At 51.0% G+C, this 19,281-nt stretch overlaps 1 protein-coding gene across 1 annotated transcript in view; it reads right to left on the bottom strand.

Moving 5' to 3' along the window:
- The window catches only part of LOC125447777 (exocyst complex component 3-like), a 73,858-nt gene extending 56,352 nt beyond the window's left edge, over positions 1-17,506 (bottom strand). Inside the window, exons 1-2 of the mRNA XM_059640960.1 lie at positions 17,398-17,506; positions 4,470-4,528 (exon numbers count right to left, since the gene is read on the bottom strand). Of these exons, the coding sequence (XP_059496943.1) occupies positions 4,470-4,486 (17 nt within the window). The 5' untranslated portion in view covers positions 4,487-4,528; positions 17,398-17,506. The remainder of the gene's footprint in view (positions 1-4,469; positions 4,529-17,397) is intronic.
- Positions 17,507-19,281: the final 1,775 nt, after the last annotated feature.

Below are 19,281 nucleotides of genomic sequence, written 5' to 3'. Positions count from 1 at the left end.
GTGCTGCCCGAGGATCTTTGGTGAATTCCTGCAGTGTCACATGTAATGGAAGTGTAGTGTAGAAGAGTCAGTGGTCCTGAAACATTAACTCTACCTTCTGTCCACAGGAGCTGCCAGGCCTGGTGAGCTTTTCCAGCTATTTCTGATTTTGTTAACGAGAACAGAATAAGGGATGGGGACTCTCAGTGATGGATGGCAACCTGGAGAAGCTGGGATCGTTTCTCTTAGAGCAGAGGAGATTTGATCGAAGCGTTGAGAAACACTAAGGAGAAACAGTTCCCTTAGACACAGGAGAAAGACTCAGTAGCGTCCCTGGACAGAGAAACCGAGTGCAGGTTGCTGAACAATGAACTTTCCTCAGAACTGAAATAGCCAAAGCTAGCCCTAGGTAAGGAGATTATAGAACATATAGAACATTACAGCACAGTACAGGCCCTTCGGCCCTCGATGTTGTGCCGACCTGTCATACCAATCTCAAGCCCATCTAACCTACACTATTCCATGTACGTCCATATGCTTATCCAATGACGACTTAAATGTACCTAAAATTGGCGAATCTACTACCGTTGCAGGCAAAGCGTTCCATTCCCTTACTACTCTCTGAGTAAAGAAACTACCTCTGACATCTGTCCTATATCTTTCACCCTTCAATTTAAAGCTATGCCCCCTCGTGCTTGCTGTCACCATCCTAGGAAAAAGGCTCTCCCTATCCACCCTATCTAACCCTCTGATTATTTTATATGTTTCAATTAAGTCACCTCTCAACCTTCTTCTCTCTAATGAAAACAGCCTCAAGTCCCTCAGCCTTTCCTTGTAAGAACTTCCCTCCATACCAGGCAACATCCTAGTAAATCTCCTCTGCACCCTTTCCAAAGCTTCCACATCCTTCTTATAATGCGGTGACCAGAACTGTACACAATACTCCAAGTGCGGCCACACCAGAGTTTTGTACAGCTTCACCATAACCTCTTGGTTCCGGAACTCGATCCCTCTATTAATAAAAGCTAAAACACTGTATTCCTTCTTAACAGCCCTGTCAACCTGGGTGGCAAGTTTCAATGATCTGTGTACATGGACACCGAGATCTCTCTGCTCATCTACACTACTAAGAATCTTACCATTAGCCCTGTACTTTGCCTTCCGGTTACTCCTACCTAAGTGCATCACCTCACACTTGTCTGCATTAAACTCCATTTGCCACCTCTCAGCCCAGCTCTGCAGCTTATCTATGTCTCTCTGCAACCTACAGTATCCTTCGTCACTATCCACAACTCCACCGACCTTAGTGTTGTCTGCAAATTTACTAACCCAACCTTCTACACCCTCATCCAGGTCATTTATAAAAATGACAAACAGCAGTGGACCCAACACCGACCCTTGCGCTACACCACTAGTAACTGGTCTCCAGGATGAACATTTCCCATCAACTACCACCCTCTGTCTTCTTTCAGCAAGCCAATTTCCGATCCAAACTGCTATATCTCCCACAATTCCATTCCTCCGCATTTTGTACAGTAGTCTATTGTGGGGAACCTTATCGAACGCCTTGCTAAATCCATATACACCACATCAACCGGTTTACTCTCATCTACCTGTTTGGTCACCTTCTCAAAGAACTCAATAAGGTTTGTGAGGCACGACCTTCCCTTCACAAAACCGTGCTGACTATCCCTAATCAATTTATTCTTTTCTAGATGATTATAAATCCTATCCCTTCTAACCTTTTCCAACACTTTACCAACAACTGAGGTAAGGCTCACTGGTCTATAATTAACAGGGTTGTCTCTACTCCCCTTCTTGAACAGGGGAACCACATTTGCTATCCTCCAGTCGTCTGGCACTATTCCTGTAGACAATGACGAGTTAAAGATCAATGCCAAAGGCTTGGCTATCTCCTCCCTGGCTTCCCAGAGGATCCAAGGATAAATCCCATCCGGCCCAGGGGACTTATCTATCTTCACCTTCTGAAGGATTTCTAATACCTCTTCCTTGTGAACCTCAATCCCACCTAGCCTAGTAGCTTGTATCTCAGTATTCTCCTCGACAACATTGTGGTTTTCTAGAGTGAATACTGTTGAAAAATATTCATTTAGTGCTTCCCCTATCTCCTCTGACTCCACACACAACTTACCACTACTATCCTTGATTGGGCCTAATCTTACTTTCTTTTATTCCTTAAATACCGATAGAAAGCCTTAGGGTTTACCCTGATCCTATCTGCCAACAACTTCTCATGTCTCCTCCTGGCTCTTCTGAGCTCTCTCTTTAGGTCTTTCCTGACTACCTCGTAGCCCTCAAGTGCCCAAACTGAGCCTTCACATCTCATCCTAACATAAGCCTTCTTCTTCCTCTTGACCAGAGATTCCACCTCCTTCATAAACCACGGCTCCCACACTCTACAGCTTCCTCCCTGCCTGACAGGTACATACTTATCTCGGACACACAGGAGCTTTTCCTTGAATAAGCTCCACATTTCTAATGTGCCCATCCCCTGCAGTTTCCTTCCCCATCCTATGCTCCCTAAATCTTGCCTCATCATAATTGCCTTTCCCCCAGCTATAACTCTTGCCTAGTGGTATACAGCTATCCCTTTCCATCACCAAAGTGAACATAACAGAATTGTATCAGTGATAATGGGAACTGTGGATGCTGGAGAATCCAAGTTAACAAAGTGTGGAGCTGGATGAACACAGCAGGCCAAGCAGCATCTCAGGAGCACCTCCATATCCTACCTACTAACCTCATCCCACCTCCGTGACCTGTCCATCTTCCCTGGACTGACCTATCCCCTCCCTACCTCCCCACCTATACTCTCCTCCCCACCTATCTTCTTTTCTCTCCATCTTCGGTCCACCTCCCCCTCTCTCCCTATTTATTCCAGAACCCTCTCCCCATCCCCCTCTCTGATGAAGGGTCTAGGCCCAAAACATCAGCTTTTGTGCTCCTGAGATGCTGCTTGGCCTGCTGTGTTCATCCAGCTCCACACTTTGTTATAACAGAAATGTGATTGCTATCACCAAAGTGCTCACCTATTTCCAAATCTAACACCTGGCCGGGCTCATTACCCAGTACCAAATCTAATGTGGCTTCGCCCCTTGTTGGCCTATCTACATACTGTGTCAGGAAGCCCTCCTGCACACCCTGGACAAAAACTGACCCATCTATAGTACTCGAACTGTAGTGTTCCCAGTCAATATCTGGAAAGTTGAAGTCCCCCATGACAACTACCCTGTCTCTCTCACTCCTATCGAGAATCATCTTTACTCGAGGAGCTGGGATGGGTTCGCTGCAAGGTCGATGGTAGCAAGCTGAGCCTTTACGATGGGAATGGAGAACGGAGAAACAGTGACCGGATTATGGGGAAAAGGGCAGGGATCAAAGGGAGAATGTCTAAAACGTGGAGCCAAGCCAGCGATCCAATCAGCACCTTCTCAGCAAATGGTACAGCAGGCTCGAAAGGCCGAATGGCCTTCACCTGCATTCGTCTGAATCGAAATAAAAACGGAAAGAACCGCAGACGTTGTAAATCAGAAGCAAAGACAGAAGTTGCTGGAAAAGCTCAAAACTCTGAAAAAACGGAAAGAACCGCAGACGTTGTAAATCAGAAGCAAAGACAGAAGTTGCTGGAAAAGCTCAAAACTCTGAATGTAATCGGGCAGATCCACTCCAGCAGGCTATCATCGGTGCGATGGGCTGAATGATCTCCTCCCACATTTTGCCAGCTCACCAGAGAGCGTGTCAATTGATTCCGAAGCCACACCCACACAGTAGTGGGTGGTTGCAGTTGGGGGGGAAGGGTGTGGACAGCATGTTGGTTTCCACATTGGGTACGACAAATGGCCTCTCAGAGTGTTCAGCACATCCCTCAGTGCTGGGCCTGATCATAGAATCCCTGCTGTGTACATAGAGGCCATTCGACCCATCTAGTTCACACTGACCGTCCAAAGGGCATCCCACCCAGACCCACCCCATTGCTGTAACCCTGTGTTTCCCATGGCGAACCCACCCAGCCTGCATATCCCTGGACACTACGGGGCAATTTAGCACGGCCAATCCACCTGAAGATCTTCGGCCTGTGGGAGGAAGCTCACGCAGGCACAGGGAGAAAATGCAAAACAGATAGTCAGCCGAGACTGGAATCAAAACTGGGTCCCTGCCGCTCTGAGGCAGCAGTGCTAACCACTGTGGCACCAAGCTGTCCAAGGTTCTCAAAGCCTATGGTTTGAGCTAATGTTTGTAGGCCCTAGATCCAAGCTGGCAAATAAATAGGGAGGGGTCAGGGATCATGAAGGTCATCTTTCAACAGAACATCTGAATCTCTTATTGGATGGGAGGGGTTTGGGACATTAATATTAGGGGCTTTGTGCCAGGACTTGTGTCCTTTATAAGCAACCCTCAGGAATGGGATACTATTCTCAGTTCCTCGGTTCTGCCACCCCTTGTTCTTGACCTTTGTGGGGTAAACTCACAGCCTTCGTTCCTCCATCTCCCCTTGTCTCTGCCTCCTGCAGTTCAGTCTCCTCTTCCCCTGGGAAAAAAACACAAAAATCAGGAGAAAGATGTGAGTATGTTGCTGCGTGACACTGCTCTGAGCTACTCAGTCTGATGCAGACATGTCCCAGAGGGGCTATTATAGAGGGTACTTCATAAAAACACAGCGCTCATGGTGTGACACCAGGCCTGCCCCAGTAACCCTCGATTCAGAGAACTTTCTTCCTTGTTTCATATTCCTCCATCACCTCACCCCTCCCTATCTCTGTAACCCCCTCCATCACCTCACCCCTCCCTATCTCTGTAACCCCTCCATCACCTCACCCCTCCCTATCTCTGTAAACCCCTCCATCTCCTCACCCCCTCTCTAACACTAATCCCCTTCCATCACCTCACCCCTCCCTACATCTGCAACCATTCCATCACCTCACCCCTCCCTATCTCTGTAACCCCTCATCACCTCACCCCTCCCTATCTCTGTAAACCCCTCCATCTCCTCACCCCCTCTCTAACACTAATCCCCTTCCATCACCTCACCCCTCCCTACATCTGCAACCATTCCATCACCTCACCCCTCCCTATCTCTGTAACCCCTCATCACCTCACCCCTCCCTATCTCTGTAACCCCTCCATCACCTCACCCCTCCCTATCCCTGTAAACCCCTCCATCTCCTCACCCCCTCTCTAACACTAATCCCCTTCCATCACCTCACCCCTCCCTACATCTGCAACCATTCCATCACCTCACCCCTCCCTATCTCTGTAACCCCTCCATCACCTCACCCCTCCCTATCTCTGTAACCCCTCCATCACCTCACCCCCTCTCTAACACTAATCCCCTTCCATCACCTCACCCCTCCCTACATCTGCAACCATTCCATCACCTCACCCCTCCCTATCTCTGTAACCCCTCCATCACCTCACCCCTCCCTATTTCTGTAACCCTCCATCTCCTCACCCCTCCCTATCTCTGTAACCCCTCATCACCTCACCCCTCCCTATCTCTGTAACCCCTCCATCACCTCACCCCTCCCTATCTCTGTAAACCCCTCCATCACCTCACCCCTCCCTATCTCTGTAACCCCTCCATCTCCTCACCCCTCCCTATCTCTGTAACCCCTCCATCACCTCACCCCTCCCTATCTCTGTAAACCCCTCCATCACCTCACCCCTCCCTATCTCTGTAACCCCCTCCATCACCTCACCCCTCCCTATCTCTGTAACCCCTCCATCACCTCACCCCTCCCTATCTCTGTAACCCTCTCTAACACCTCACCCCTCCCTATCTCTGTAATCTCCTCCATGACCTTGCCCATGCGTGGCCTAAATGTGACTCCAGACCCACAGCAATGTGATTGGCTGTTAACTGCCCTCTGAAATGGCCGTAGCAAGGCGTTCAGTTCAGGGGGCAATTAGGGATGGGCAACACCAGCAGGCCTGGCCAGGAGAGAGTAGAAACTCAGCTGGTACCTTGTTTATTTCTGAGGGATGAAGTTGCTCCACAGGTTACAGTGTGGTGTAATCCATTGGTAATGGGGTTGAAGGTTCATATCGGATCTTCTAGAACTTCCAGCCGGACTTCCAGACTCGTCCATGTGGAATATGGGCATTTCGGGTATGGTACCGCGGAGACAGTAAATGGGTGAAGGGTGGAGCAAGAAAAGGGAGGATTAGGCGCAGGTTAGGGTGGATTGGCCGTGCTAAATTGCCCATAGTGTCCAGGGCTGTGTAGATTAGGTGGGCTATAGGGGGATGGGTCTGGGGGGATGCTCTGAGGGTCGGTGTGGACTAGTTGGGCTGAAGGGCCTGTTTCCACACTGTAGGGGTTCTATGATTCTATAGGGAGGGGTGCAGGTGGGATAGAAAGCGTGACAGAGGAGTTACTCGTGACTGTTTACTGTGTAGCTTTGTCCATCACTGTGGAGTTCTGATCTGTATCGAGTTGTGGAGCAGTGACAACACAGAGTGAGGCCATTCCAGCGTTTGAGGCCTGTGCTGTCTCTCTCAGAGTCATAGCTTCATAGGCACATACAGCACAGAAACAGGCCCCCAAGTCTGACTCATCTGTGCTGACCTGATATCTTAAATAAATTTAGTCCCATTTGCCAGCATTTGTCCCATTTCCCTCTCAACCCTTCCTAGCCATGTCCCCATCCAGATGCCTTTTAAATGCTGTAACTGCACCAGCCTCCACCACTTCCTCTGGCAGCTCATTCCATACACACACCACCCTCTGTGTGAAATAGTTGCCCCTTAGGTCCCTCCTCAAACGCTTGTCAGCTTGTTCCCCTCAGCTGACTTCTCCCCCATTCCCCACCTCATAGTTTTGTTAATAATTTTCTCTCAACTAATCCCTTCTTGAAAATCTCATTTGAGTCTGTCCCTGTTGTAGCCCAAGGCTACGCTAATATAGTCCTGCTAGACCATGGGGCTGCTCTCTCATGACAGAGAGACAACTGATGGAGGTTTAGCCTGAGGGTCACCATGCCTCAGGCGAGGGGAAAGTTCTTTATGGTAACCTCAGCAGGTACAGGAATTGAACCCACGCTGTCGGCATTAACAAAGCAGCCATCCAACCATCGAAACTAGCCAACCCCTAACCACTCACTGTGTGTTTCATAGAATCCCTACAATGTGGAAGTAGGCCATTTGGCCCAATGAGGCTATATGGGCCCTCCAACAGCATTCAACCGAGCCCCATTGCCATGAAGTGGAGGTCGACCCCCCTCAGATAACCAAAGCCCAAACACCCAGAGAGGCTCGTCTCACTTTATAATCGGTTGAAAGAGGTGTGTACCTCTCACCCCCATTCTGTTATAAAGCAGTGGTTAAATGAAATAAACTCCTGACCCTCGCTCTTTAATCACCAAGTAACTATTTAATTATCTCGCTCTAACAGTGAACAAATTAACTGAACTGTTAACAAACTAAACAATTCCCCTCTAACTACTAAATATTCTCGAATAAAACAATATTCTAATAGTATGCTGTTCCAATGAATACCAATCCCACTGATATAAACAAAAATACTTTTAAAAAATTAAAGCCTAGCCTCTGAAATTATGGCCAGGATACGTATTCCAGAATGTTCTGTGCTTTCTCTGCTGATCTTCAGTCAGGAGCCTCCTTCTCTGTTGAATTCTTATGTCAAGGGTGTTAGCTAAGAGTACAGCTGTACCTTTGCTCAGATTATGGTCTCTGAGAGCTTTGAGAATTTTGTGACAGCCAGTGATTTTCTGGTTGTTAACTCTAACAGATGACACTTGTTCTCGGACCGATTTTCAAATGGCGTCTTCTTTTATATCCTTGATGACATATCAATTTCTTACAATAGGATTGGTCCGATGTTGATAAAATCATCAGACTTAAGGTTAAACTGGTTGTCTTGCGAACAAAACAAAACTGCTGCCTGGATTGGTAACCACGTTCACTTCCCATGGCCACTCCACCCTAACCTGCACATTCCTGGACACTATGGAACAATTTAGCATGGCCAACCCACCCTAACCCGCACATCCCTGGGCACTATGGGTAATTTAGCACGGCCAATCCACCCTAACCTGCACATCCCTGGGCACTATGGGTAAGTTAGCACGGCCAACCCACCCTAACCCGCACATCCCTGGGCACTATGGGTAATTTAGCATGGCCAACCCACCCTAACCTGCACATCCCTGGGCACTATGGGTAATTTAGCATGGCCAATCCACCCTAACCTGCACATCCCTGGGCACTATGGGTAATTTAGCACGGCCAATCCAGCCTAACCTGCACATCCCTGGGCACTATGGGTAATTTAGCACGGCCAATCCACCCTAACCTGCACATCCCTGGGCATTATGGGTAATTTAGCACGGCCAATCCACCCTAACCTGCACACCCCTGGCCACTATGGGTAATTTAGCATGGCCAATCCACCGTAACCCGCACATCCCTGGGCACTATGGGTAATTTAGCACGGCCAATCCACCCTAGCCTGCACACCCCTGGGCACTATGGGTAATTTAGCACGGCCAATCCACCCTAGCCTGCACACCCCTGGGCACTATGGGTAATTTAGCATGGCCAATCCACCCTAACACGCACATCCCTGGGCACTATGGGTAATTTAGCACAGCCAATCCACCCTAGCCTGCACACCCCTGGGCACTATGGGTAATTTAGCACGGCCAATCCACCCTAACCTGCACATCCCTGGGCACTATGGGTAATTTAGCACAGCCAATCCACCCTAACCTGCACATCCCTGGGCATTATGGGTAATTTAGCACGGCCAATCCACCCTAGCCTGCACACCCCTGGGCACTATGGGTAATTTAGCATGGCCAATCCACCCTAACCCGCACATCCCTGGGCACTATGGGTAATTTAGCACGGCCAATCCACCCTAACCTGCACACCCCTGGGCACTATGGGTAATTTAGCACGGCCAATCCACCCTAAACTGCACATCCCTGGGCACTATGGGTAATTTAGCACGGCCAATCCACCCTAACCTGCACATCCCTGGGCACTATGGGTAATTTAGCACAGCCAATCCACCCTAACCTGCACACCCCTGGGCACTATGGGTAATTTAGCACAGCCAATCCACCCTAACCTGCACATCCCTGGGCACTATGGGTAATTTAGCACGGCCAATCCACCCTAGCCTGCACACCCCTGGGCACTATGGGTAATTTAGCATGGCCAATCCACCCTAACCCGCACACCCCTGGGCACTATGGGTAATTTAGCACGGCCAATCCACCCTAGCCTGCACACCCCTGGGCACTATGGGTAATTTAGCACGGCCAATCCAACCTAACCAGCACATCCCTGGGCACTATGGGTAATTTAGCACGGCCAATCCACCCTAACCTGCACACCCCTGGGCACTATGGGTAATTTAGCATGGCCAATCCACCCTAACCCGCACATCCCTGGGCACTATGGGTAATTTAGCACGGCCAATCCACCCTAACCTGCACACCCCTGGGCACTATGGGTAATTTAGCATGGCCAATCCACCCTAACCTGCACATCCCCGGGCACTATGGGTAATTTAGCACGGCCAATCCACCCAAACTTGCACACCCCTGGGCACTATGGGTAATTTAGCACGGCCAATCCACCCTAACCTGCACACCCCTGGGCACTATGGGTAATTTAGCGCGGCCAATCCACCCTAACCTGCACATCCCCGGGCACTATGGGTAATTTAGCACGGCCAATCCACCCTAACCTGCACATCCCTGGGCACTATGGGTAATTTAGCACAGCCAATCCACCCTAACCTGCACATCCCTGGGCACTATGGGTAATTTAGCATGGCCAATCCACCCTAACCTGCACACCCCTGGGCACTATGGGTAATTTAGCATGGCCAATCCACCCTAACCCGCACTTCCCTGGGCACTATGGGTAATTTAGCACGGCCAATCCACCCTAGCCTGCACACCCCTGGGCACTATGGGTAATTTAGCACGGCCAATCCACCCTAGCCTGCACACCCCTGGGCACTATGGGTAATTTAGCACGGCCAATCCACCCTAACCCGCACATCCCTGGGCACTATGGGTAATTTAGCACGGCCAATCCACCCTAGCCTGCACACCCCTGGGCACTATGGGTAATTTAGCACGGCCAATCCACCCTAACCTGCACATCCCTGGGCACTATGGGTAATTTAGCACAGCCAATCCACCCTAACCTGCACACCCCTGGGCACTATGGGTAATTTAGCACGGCCAATCCACCCTAACCTGCACATCCCTGGGCACTATGGGTAATTTAGCACGGCCAATCCACCCTAACCTGCACATCCCTGGGCACTATGGGTAATTTAGCACGGCCAATCCACCCTAACCTGCACATCCCTGGGCACTATGGGTAATTTAGCACGGCCAATCCACCCTAACCTGCACATCCCTGGGCACTATGGGTAATTTAGCACGGCCAATCCACCCTAGCCTGCACACCCCTGGGCACTATGGGTAATTTAGCACGGCCAATCCACCCTAACCCGCACATCCCTGGGCACTATGGGTAATTTAGCATGGCCAATCCACCCTAACCTGCACACCCCTGGGCACTATGGGTAATTTAGCACGGCCAATCCACCCTAACCTGCACATCCCTGGGCACTATGGGTAATTTAGCACGGCCAATCCACCCTAACCTGCACATCCCTGGGCACTATGGGTAATTTAGCACGGCCAATCCACCCTAACCTGCACACCCCTGGGCACTATGGGTAATTTAGCACAGCCAATCCACCCTAACCTGCACATCCCTGGGCACTATGGGTAATTTAGCACAGCCAATCCACCCTAACCTGCACATCCCTGGGCACTATGGGTAATTTAGCACAGCCAATCCACCCTAACCTGCACATCCCTGGGCACTATGGGTAATTTAGCACGGCCAATCCACCCTAGCCTGCACACCCCTGGGCACTATGGGTAATTTAGCATGGCCAATCCACCCTAACCCACACACCCCTGGGCACTATGGGTAATTTAGCACAGCCAATCCACCCTAACCTGCACATCCCTCGGCACTATGGGTAATTTAGCACGGCCAATCCACCCTAGCCTGCACACCCCTGGGCACTATGGGTAATTTAGCACGGCCAATCCAACCTAACCAGCACATCCCTGGGCACTATGGGTAATTTAGCATGGCCAATCCACCCTAACCCGCACATCCCTGGGCACTATGGGTAATTTAGCACGGCCAATCCACCCTAACCTGCACACCCCTGGGCACTATGGGTAATTTAGCATGGCCAATCCACCCTAACCTGCACATCCCCGGGCACTATGGGTAATTTAGCACGGCCAATCCACCCTAACCTGCACATCCCTGGGCACTATGGGTAATTTAGCACAGCCAATCCACCCTAACCTGCACATCCCTGGGCACTATGGGTAATTTAGCACGGCCAATCCACCCTAGCCTGCACACCCCTGGGCACTATGGGTAATTTAGCATGGCCAATCCACCCTAACCCGCACACCCCTGGGCACTATGGGTAATTTAGCACAGCCAATCCACCCTAACCTGCACATCCCTCGGCACTATGGGTAATTTAGCACGGCCAATCCACCCTAACCTGCACACCCCTGGGCACTATGGGTAATTTAGCACGGCCAATCCACCCGAACCTGCACATCCCTGGGCACTATGGGTAATTTAGAACGGCCAATCCACCCTAACCTGCACACCCCTGGGCACTATGGGTAATTTAGCACAGCCAATCCACCCTAACCTGCACATCCCTGGGCACTATGGGTAATTTAGCACGGCCAATCCACCCTAACCTGCACACCCCTGGGCACTATGGGTAATTTAGCACGGCCAATCCACCCTGGCCTGCACACCCCTGGGCACTATGGGTAATTTAGCATGGCCAATCCACCCTAACCCGCACACCCCTGGGCACTATGGGTAATTTAGCACAGCCAATCCACCCTAACCTGCACATCCCTCGGCACTATGGGTAATTTAGCACGGCCAATCCACCCTAGCCTGCACACCCCTGGGCACTATGGGTAATTTAGCACGGCCAATCCAACCTAACCAGCACATCCCTGGGCACTATGGGTAATTTAGCATGGCCAATCCACCCTAACCCGCACATCCCTGGGCACTATGGGTAATTTAGCACGGCCAATCCACACTAACCTGCACACCCCTGGGCACTATGGGTAATTTAGCATGGCCAATCCACCCTAACCTGCACATCCCCGGGCACTATGGGTAATTTAGCATGGCCAATCCAACCTAACCAGCACATCCCTGGGCACTATGGGTAATTTAGCACGGCCAATCCACCCTAACCTGCACACCCCTGGGCACTATGGGTAATTTAGCACGGCCAATCCACCCTAACCTGCACATCCCCGGGCACTATGGGTAATTTAGCACAGCCAATCCACCCAAACTTGCACACCCCTGGGCACTATGGGTAATTTAGCATGGCCAATCCACCCTAACCTGCACATCCCCGGGCACTATGGGTAATTTAGCACGGCCAATCCACCCTAACCTGCACATCCCCGGGCACTATGGGTAATTTAGCACGGCCAATCCACCCTAACCTGCACACCCCTGGGCACTATGGGTAATTTAGCACGGCCAATCCACCCTAACCTGCACATCCCTGGGCACTATGGGTAATTTAGCACGGCCAATCCACCCTAACCTGCACACCCCTGGGCACTATGGGTAATTTAGCACAGCCAATCCACCCTAACCTGCACATCCCTGGGCACTATGGGTAATTTAGCACGGCCAATCCACCCTAACCGGCACACCCCTGGGCACTATGGGTAATTTAGCACGGCCAATCCACCCTAGCCTGCACACCCCTGGGCACTATGGGTAATTTAGCATGGCCAATCCACCCTAACCCGCACACCCCTGGGCACTATGGGTAATTTAGCACAGCCAATCCACCCTAACCTGCACATCCCTCGGCACTATGGGTAATTTAGCACGGCCAATCCACCCCAGCCTGCACACCCCTGGGCACTATGGGTAATTTAGCACGGCCAATCCAACCTAACCAGCACATCCCTGGGCACTATGGGTAATTTAGCATGGCCAATCCACCCTAACCCGCACATCCCTGGGCACTATGGGTAATTTAGCACGGCCAATCCACCCTAACCTGCACACCCCTGGGCACTATGGGTAATTTAGCATGGCCAATCCACCCTAACCTGCACATCCCCGGGCACTATGGGTAATTTAGCATGGCCAATCCACCCAAACTTGCACACCCCTGGGCACTATGGGTAATTTAGCACGGCCAATCCACCCTAACCTGCACACCCCTGGGCACTATGGGTAATTTAGCACGGCCAATCCACCCTAACCTGCACACCCCTGGGCACTATGGGTAATTTAGCACGGCCAATCCACCCTAACCTGCACATCCCTGGGCACTATGGGTAATTTAGCACAGCCAATCCACCCTAACCTGCACATCCCTGGGCACTATGGGTAATTTAGCACGGCCAATCCACCCTAACCTGCACACCCCTGGGCACTATGGGTAATTTAGCACAGCCAATCCACCCTAACCTGCACACCCCTGGGCACTATGGGTAATTTAGCACAGCCAATCCACCCTAACCTGCACATCCCTGGGCACTATGGGTAATTTAGCACAGCCAATCCACCCTAACCTGCACATCCCTGGGCACTATGGGTAATTTAGCACAGCCAATCCACCCTAACCTGCACATCCCTGGGCACTATGGGTAATTTACCACGGCCAATCCACCCTAGCCTGCACACCCCTGGGCACTATGGGTAATTTAGCATGGCCAATCCACCCTAACCCGCACATCCCTGGGCACTATGGGTAATTTAGCACGGCCAATCCACCCTAGCCTGCACACCCCTGGGCACTATGGGTAATTTAGCACAGCCAATCCACCCTAACCTGCACATCCCTGGGCACTATGGGTAATTTAGCACGGCCAATCCACCCTAACCTGCACATCCCTGGGCACTATGGGTAATTTAGCACAGCCAATCCACCCTAACCTGCACATCCCTGGGCACTATGGGTAATTTAGCACGGCCAATCCACCCTAGCCTGCACACCCCTGGGAACTATGGGTAATTTAGCATGGCCAATCCACCCTAACCTGCACATCCCTGGGCACTATGGGTAATTTAGCACGGCCAATCCACCCTAACCTGCACACCCCTGGGCACTATGGGTAATTTAGCATGGCCAATCCACCCTAACCTGCACATCCCTGGGCACTATGGGTAATTTAGCACGGCCAATCCACCCTAACGTGCATATCCCTGGGCACTATGGGTAATTTAGCACAGCCAATCCACCCTAACCTGCACACCCCTGGGCACTATGGGTAATTTAGCACAGCCAATCCACCCTAACCTGCACATCCCTGGGCACTATGGGTAATTTAGCACAGCCAATCCACCCTCACCTGCACATCCCTGGGCACTATGGGTAATTTAGCACAGCCAATCCACCCTAACCTGCACATCCCTGGGCACTATGGGTAATTTAGCACAGCCAATCCACCCTAACCTGCACATCCCTGGGCACTATGGGTAATTTAGCACAGCCAATCCACCCTAGCCTGCACACCCCTGGGCACTATGGGTAATTTAGCATGGCCAATCCACCCTAACCCGCACACCCCTGGGCACTATGGGTAATTTAGCACAGCCAATCCACCCTAACCTGCACATCCCTGGGCACTATGGGTAATTTAGCACAGCCAATCCACCCTAACCTGCACATCCCTGGGCACTATGGGTAATTTAGCACAGCCAATCCACCCTAACCTGCACATCCCTGAGCACTATGGGTAATTTAGCACGGCCAATCCACCCTAGCCTGCACACCCCTGGGCACTATGGGTAATTTAGCATGGCCAATCCACCCTAACCCGCACATCCCTGGGCACTATGGGTAATTTAGCACGGCCAATCCACCCTAGCCGCTACATCCCTGGGCACTATGGGTAATTTAGCATGGCCAATCCAGCCTAGCCTGCACACCCCTGGGCACTATGGGTAATTTAGCATGGCCAATCCAGCCTAACCTGCACATCCCTGGGCACTATGGGTAATTTAGCACGGCCAATCCACCCTAATCTGCACACCCCTGGGCACTGTGGGTAATTTAGCACAGCCAATCCACCCTGGCCTGCACACCCCTGGGCACTATGGGTAATTTAGCACAGTCAATCCACCCTAGCCTGCACACCCCTGGGCACTATGGGTAATTTAGCATGGCCAGTCCACCCTAACCTGCACATCCCTGGGAACTATGGGTAATTTTGCATGGCCAATCCACCCTAACGTGCACGTCCCTGGACAGTATTGGTCATTTAGCATGGCCATTCCAATTAATTTGTGCGTTTTTGGACTGTGGGAGGAAACTGGAGCACCTGGAGAAAACCCCACGCAGACACGGGGAGAATGTGCAAACTCCACACAGACACTCACCCGAGGGTGGAATCGAACCCAGGTCCCTGGGGCTATGAGGCAAGGATGCTGACCGTTGAGCCTTTCTCAAAGGGAAACACTTCCCATTTCAGTAAACTAACCACTTCTCTAAAGAACTCTATCCCCAAAACTATTCTTGTAATCTCTTTCGCTGGACCCTCTAACACTTCCACATAAAGTTAAAGCAAAGAACTGCAGATGCTGGAGATTTGAAAGGAAACCAGAAGTTGCTGGAGAAACTCAGCAGGTCTGTGGAGAGAGAGTGGTGTTCCGAGTCGTGGGCCACTGGACCCAAAATGTTAAACTCTGTTTCTCTCTCACCGCAGATGCTGCCAGACCTGCTGAGTTTCTCCAGCAATTTCTACTTTTCTGTAACACCTTCATGTCTTTATTTTAAGAGACAATGACGTGAGGATAAGATTTGCTGGAGAAGAGGACGAAACGAGACAACCTGAGTTCTGTAAAATAACCACGCTGTCAGTGTGCACTGTCGAGTTATTTTTACACTTTCAATGAATATGGGTCACAATATCTGTGCCAGCACAGAATGCTCATTCTCTTTGCTCTTAAGAAAGAGGTAGTGAGCCCCCTTTGTGAGTTTCTGGGGTCTCAGTGGTGTAGGTGAACTAACTCCACAGAGACCAGTATCCCATCACCCTTTATTGACTCGCGGAGACTCCTTGACACTAATCCAGCTTCCTTGGAGCCAGCTCTCAGAGTGAGCACAACCCCTGATGCTCCTGTTTCTATCTGTCAGTCAGGGCTCCCTGATTGGACCAGGTTAACAGCCACAATCAGGGAACTCAGATTCTGTGAGGCCCCCCTGGCTGACCACTTTCCAATCACTACACTAGGGGCATCCACAATGCCCTTAGGGAGGGAATTACAAGATTTTGACCCAGCGACACTGAAGGAACGGCGATATATTTCCAAATCAAGATGGTGAGCGGCTTGATGGGAAGCTCACAGGGGGTGGTGTTACCATGTATCTGCTGCCCTTTGTCCTTCTAGATGGAAGCGGCCGTGGGTTTGGAAGGTGCTGCCTGAGGATCTTTGGCGAATTTCTGCAGTGCATCTTGTAGATGGTACACACTGCTGTGACTGAGCGTCGGTGGTGGAGGGAGTGGGATGTTTGTGGATGTGGGGCATATCAGGTGGGGGCTGCTTTGTCCTGGATGGTGTTGAGCTTCTTGAGTGCTGTTGGGGCTGCCCCCATCCAGGGCAAGTGGGGAGTATTCCATCACACTCCTGGCTTGTGGCTTGTAGATGGTGGGACAGGGTTTGGGGGGAGTCAGGAGGTGAGTTACTCGCTGCAGGATTCCCAGTCTCTGACCTGCTCTTGGAGCAATTGTAATTATATTGCTGTCACAGTTGAGTTTCTGGTCAATGATAACCCCCAGGATGTTGATAGTGGGGGATTCAGTGATGATAACACCATTGAATGTCAAGGGGCGGTGGTTAGATTGTCTCTTATCGGTGATGCCTGGCATTTGTGTGGCACGAATGTCAGTTGCCATTAGTCAGCCCAAGTCTGGCTATTGTCCAGATCTTGTTGCATGTGAACATGGACTGCTTCAGTATCTGAGGAGCCTCAAATGGTGCTGAACATTGTGCAGTCATCAGTGAACATCCCCACTCCTGAGTTACTCGCTGCAGTATTCCCAGCCTCTGGCCTGCTCTCATAGCTGCTGTGTTTCTGTGACCAGGCCAGTTGTGGTCAATGGCGGCCTCCAGGATATTGACTGAGGGGGATTGAAATTGAAAGTTGCCAATTCGTTGATTCTGGTTATGTGACCGTGCAGTGACAGAGTGTTCACCATAAAGCCCCGGACCCCACCCCGCAATCCCGCGCCCCACGCCCCACGCACCGGCATAGGTAGAGGAGCAGCTTGCTTCATTGGAATCGGCCAAGTGTCTTACCGGGAGGCATGGCTTTACTTAACCCTGGCTGTGTTTCTCTGGGACTTTCCTGCTCACTGCTGGCCTTAAAGAGGTCCTCAACAACCGCGCAGGGGCTGGGCTCCTCAGGAGGCCAACGTAGCTCTCCACTCTCCACCTCGCCCACGTCCGTTAGCTCCACCGTAATCGAGGGCAAACGGCCGCTGATCCTCCGGCAACATTCGTTACCATGTTCCAAGGGGTCTGGAAATATCTGCAAGGAGAGGCAAGAAACAGAAGGGGGCAAAGACGAGGCCTTCAGTCCTAACTCACAGCCACCCCTTTCCGTCTAGACCCAGAGACAAGCGAGCAGGAGCTGTTGGGGGTGGGTGGGGTGCTGCCTAACGGAATTGTACTGCTCTGATGGGGACCACTTGGCCCATCAAACCTGTGGCGGCTCTCTGTAAGGGCAATGGTTCAGTCATGCAGAGGTTTGCTGAATAGAGATATGTATCGCCCTGCATGCTTCAGGACCCAACGCGAGAGTGCCAAATCTCAAACAATCACAACAATTTATATTACAGGGGGAAAAGGGTGCTGATTAGTTGGCGAGGGAAGGAGGCATTGCCAGGGTGGAAGGCGCCTGCTGAATAATCTCGAGCGTGCATTCAGCTAGATTGGGGAGTGGAATTCAACTTACAGAGTCACAGAGTCAGACAGCGAGGAAACAGACCCTTCAGCCCAACCAGCCCATTCTGACCATAATCCCAAACTGAACTAGACCCCCCTGCCTGCTCCAGGCCCATAGCACTCCACACATTTCCTATTCGTGTACTTTACCAAATACCCTTAAAATGTTGTAACAGTATCCCCATCCAGTTAGGGAAGTGATGGCCTAGTGGTATTCTTGCGGGACTGTTAATCCTGAGACCCAGATGACATTCTGGGGCCCGGGGTTCGAATCCCACCACAGCAGATGGTGGAGTATAAATTCAGTAGAAAAATATGAAATTAAGAGTCTTCTGATGACCATGAATCCATTATCAATTATTATCAAAACCCATCAGATTCACTAAAGCCCTTTGGGAAGGAAACTGCCATCCTTACCTGGTCTGGGCCTACATGTGACTCCAGACTGCAGCAATGTGGTTGAGTCTTAGCTGCCCTCTGGGCAATTAGGGATGGGCAATAAATGCCACCCTGGGCAGCAATGCCCTGATCCCATTAATGAATGAATTATAAAAAGGCTGGCAGTTGTTGCCCACGCCTTATTGCCCCTTGAACTGAATCTCACTCAGGTGTTTCAGCGGGTAATTAGCCACATAGCTGTGGGTCTGGAGTCACGTGTAGATTGGGTAAGGATAGACAACTTCCTTCCCTAAAGCGCATCAGTGAATGAAGGTGGATTTTTTCTACAAATGATGCTCTTATGAAGCGATTCTATTCATCGAATCCACTTCCACCAGCTGTTGGGGCAGGATTCGAACCCACACTTCCCAGGCATTAGCCAAGGTTTTGCAGGTGCCAGACCAACAAGCTCAGCACCACACCACCATCACCACGAAGAGATCTCAGATTTCAGGTGGTGTAGGGCTATTGCAGTGACACTGCCAGCCTAAGACCCTCCCCATCTCCCTCTCACTGCCGGGAGTGACAGAATCTACAACTTACAGAATCATAGAGTCAGATAGTGAGGAAACAGACCCTTCGGCCCAACCAGGCCATGCCGACCATAATCCCAAACTGAACTAGTCCCAGCTGCCTGCTCCTGGCCCATGTCCTTCCACACATTTCCTATTCACGCACCTACCCAAAAGTCTTTTAAATGTGGTAACAGTGCCCGCATTCCCCACTTCCTCAGGGAAGTTCATTCCACATGCGAACCACTCTCCGTGTAAAAGCTTCGCCTCTTTATGTCTTTTTTTT

The sequence above is a fragment of the Stegostoma tigrinum genome, chromosome 39 (genome assembly GCF_030684315.1).
Source record: "Stegostoma tigrinum isolate sSteTig4 chromosome 39, sSteTig4.hap1, whole genome shotgun sequence".
Taxonomy (NCBI): Eukaryota; Metazoa; Chordata; class Chondrichthyes; order Orectolobiformes; family Stegostomatidae; genus Stegostoma; species Stegostoma tigrinum.
Note: the sequence above shows the minus strand (reverse complement) of the source record. Positions and strands in the feature narration are given on the sequence as shown.